This window comes from Antrostomus carolinensis, unplaced genomic scaffold (assembly GCF_000700745.2).
Source record: "Antrostomus carolinensis isolate BGI_N321 unplaced genomic scaffold, ASM70074v2 scaffold14358, whole genome shotgun sequence".
Classification (NCBI taxonomy): Eukaryota; Metazoa; Chordata; class Aves; order Caprimulgiformes; family Caprimulgidae; genus Antrostomus; species Antrostomus carolinensis.
Window position 1 is genome coordinate 1 of NW_010333821.1, and position 673 is coordinate 673.

Here is a 673-nt window from a genome sequence, read left to right on the forward strand (position 1 = left end):
TGGGATCAAAAGTTCTGCCTTTAACTGTGTTCTAGGATCAAATTTAGTAGTATCCAGTCATTTAAACAATTCTCTTTGATCAGGAGGCAGTACAGGGGGTTGCTTTGTTTAGTGACAGATCTGTTTCTGAAGGGAGGGGAAGTGCAGCTCACTTGAGGAACCTAGTGCAAAGCGACGTGGAGTTATCATGTGGTTGGAGTTTGCTGACATAGCCCGTCTGCTCTTTGTATGTGAAATGTGTGTTGGAGGGAGGGAATAATCTGACTGAGCTCCCCTTGCCACACATTTGACTTCTCACTCCAGTTCAGTGGTGCTTATTCTACAAGGTTGCAGGGTGAGTGAGGATTACTGGCTGGAAGCTGAAGTCAGACGACAAATTCAAGTGAGGAATAGGGCATGTGTGTTTTAACAGCAACAGTGACGAGTGCATTGGAATGATTCTTGAGGTAGCTCCTTTTCCTGGAAGAGAATACAAGTTGCTCCATTTAACAGAGGCTACTTGAGTGTATTGTGATATACAGAAGCTGAGATTAGATGTTCTGATAATTCCTTTCTCTCTCTTTTTCTTTTATTTTTTTTTCCCTTAGCAAGAAGATGACAAAGTGTTGAAGTTAGTCCAGAAGAAATTCTGTGCCAGTGGACCATATGCTGGTAAGATGAGTGCTAAGAGCAG

General features: G+C 42.6%; 1 protein-coding gene across 1 annotated transcript in view; it reads left to right on the forward strand.

Moving 5' to 3' along the window:
* Positions 1-587: 587 nt before the first annotated feature.
* The window catches only part of LOC104529648 (puromycin-sensitive aminopeptidase-like), a gene marked incomplete at its 5' end in the record, with an annotated part of 8990 nt that continues 8904 nt past the window's right edge, over positions 588-673 (forward strand). The window contains one exon of the mRNA XM_010174007.1: positions 588-651. Coding sequence (XP_010172309.1) covers positions 588-651 — 64 coding nt within the window. The remainder of the gene's footprint in view (positions 652-673) is intronic.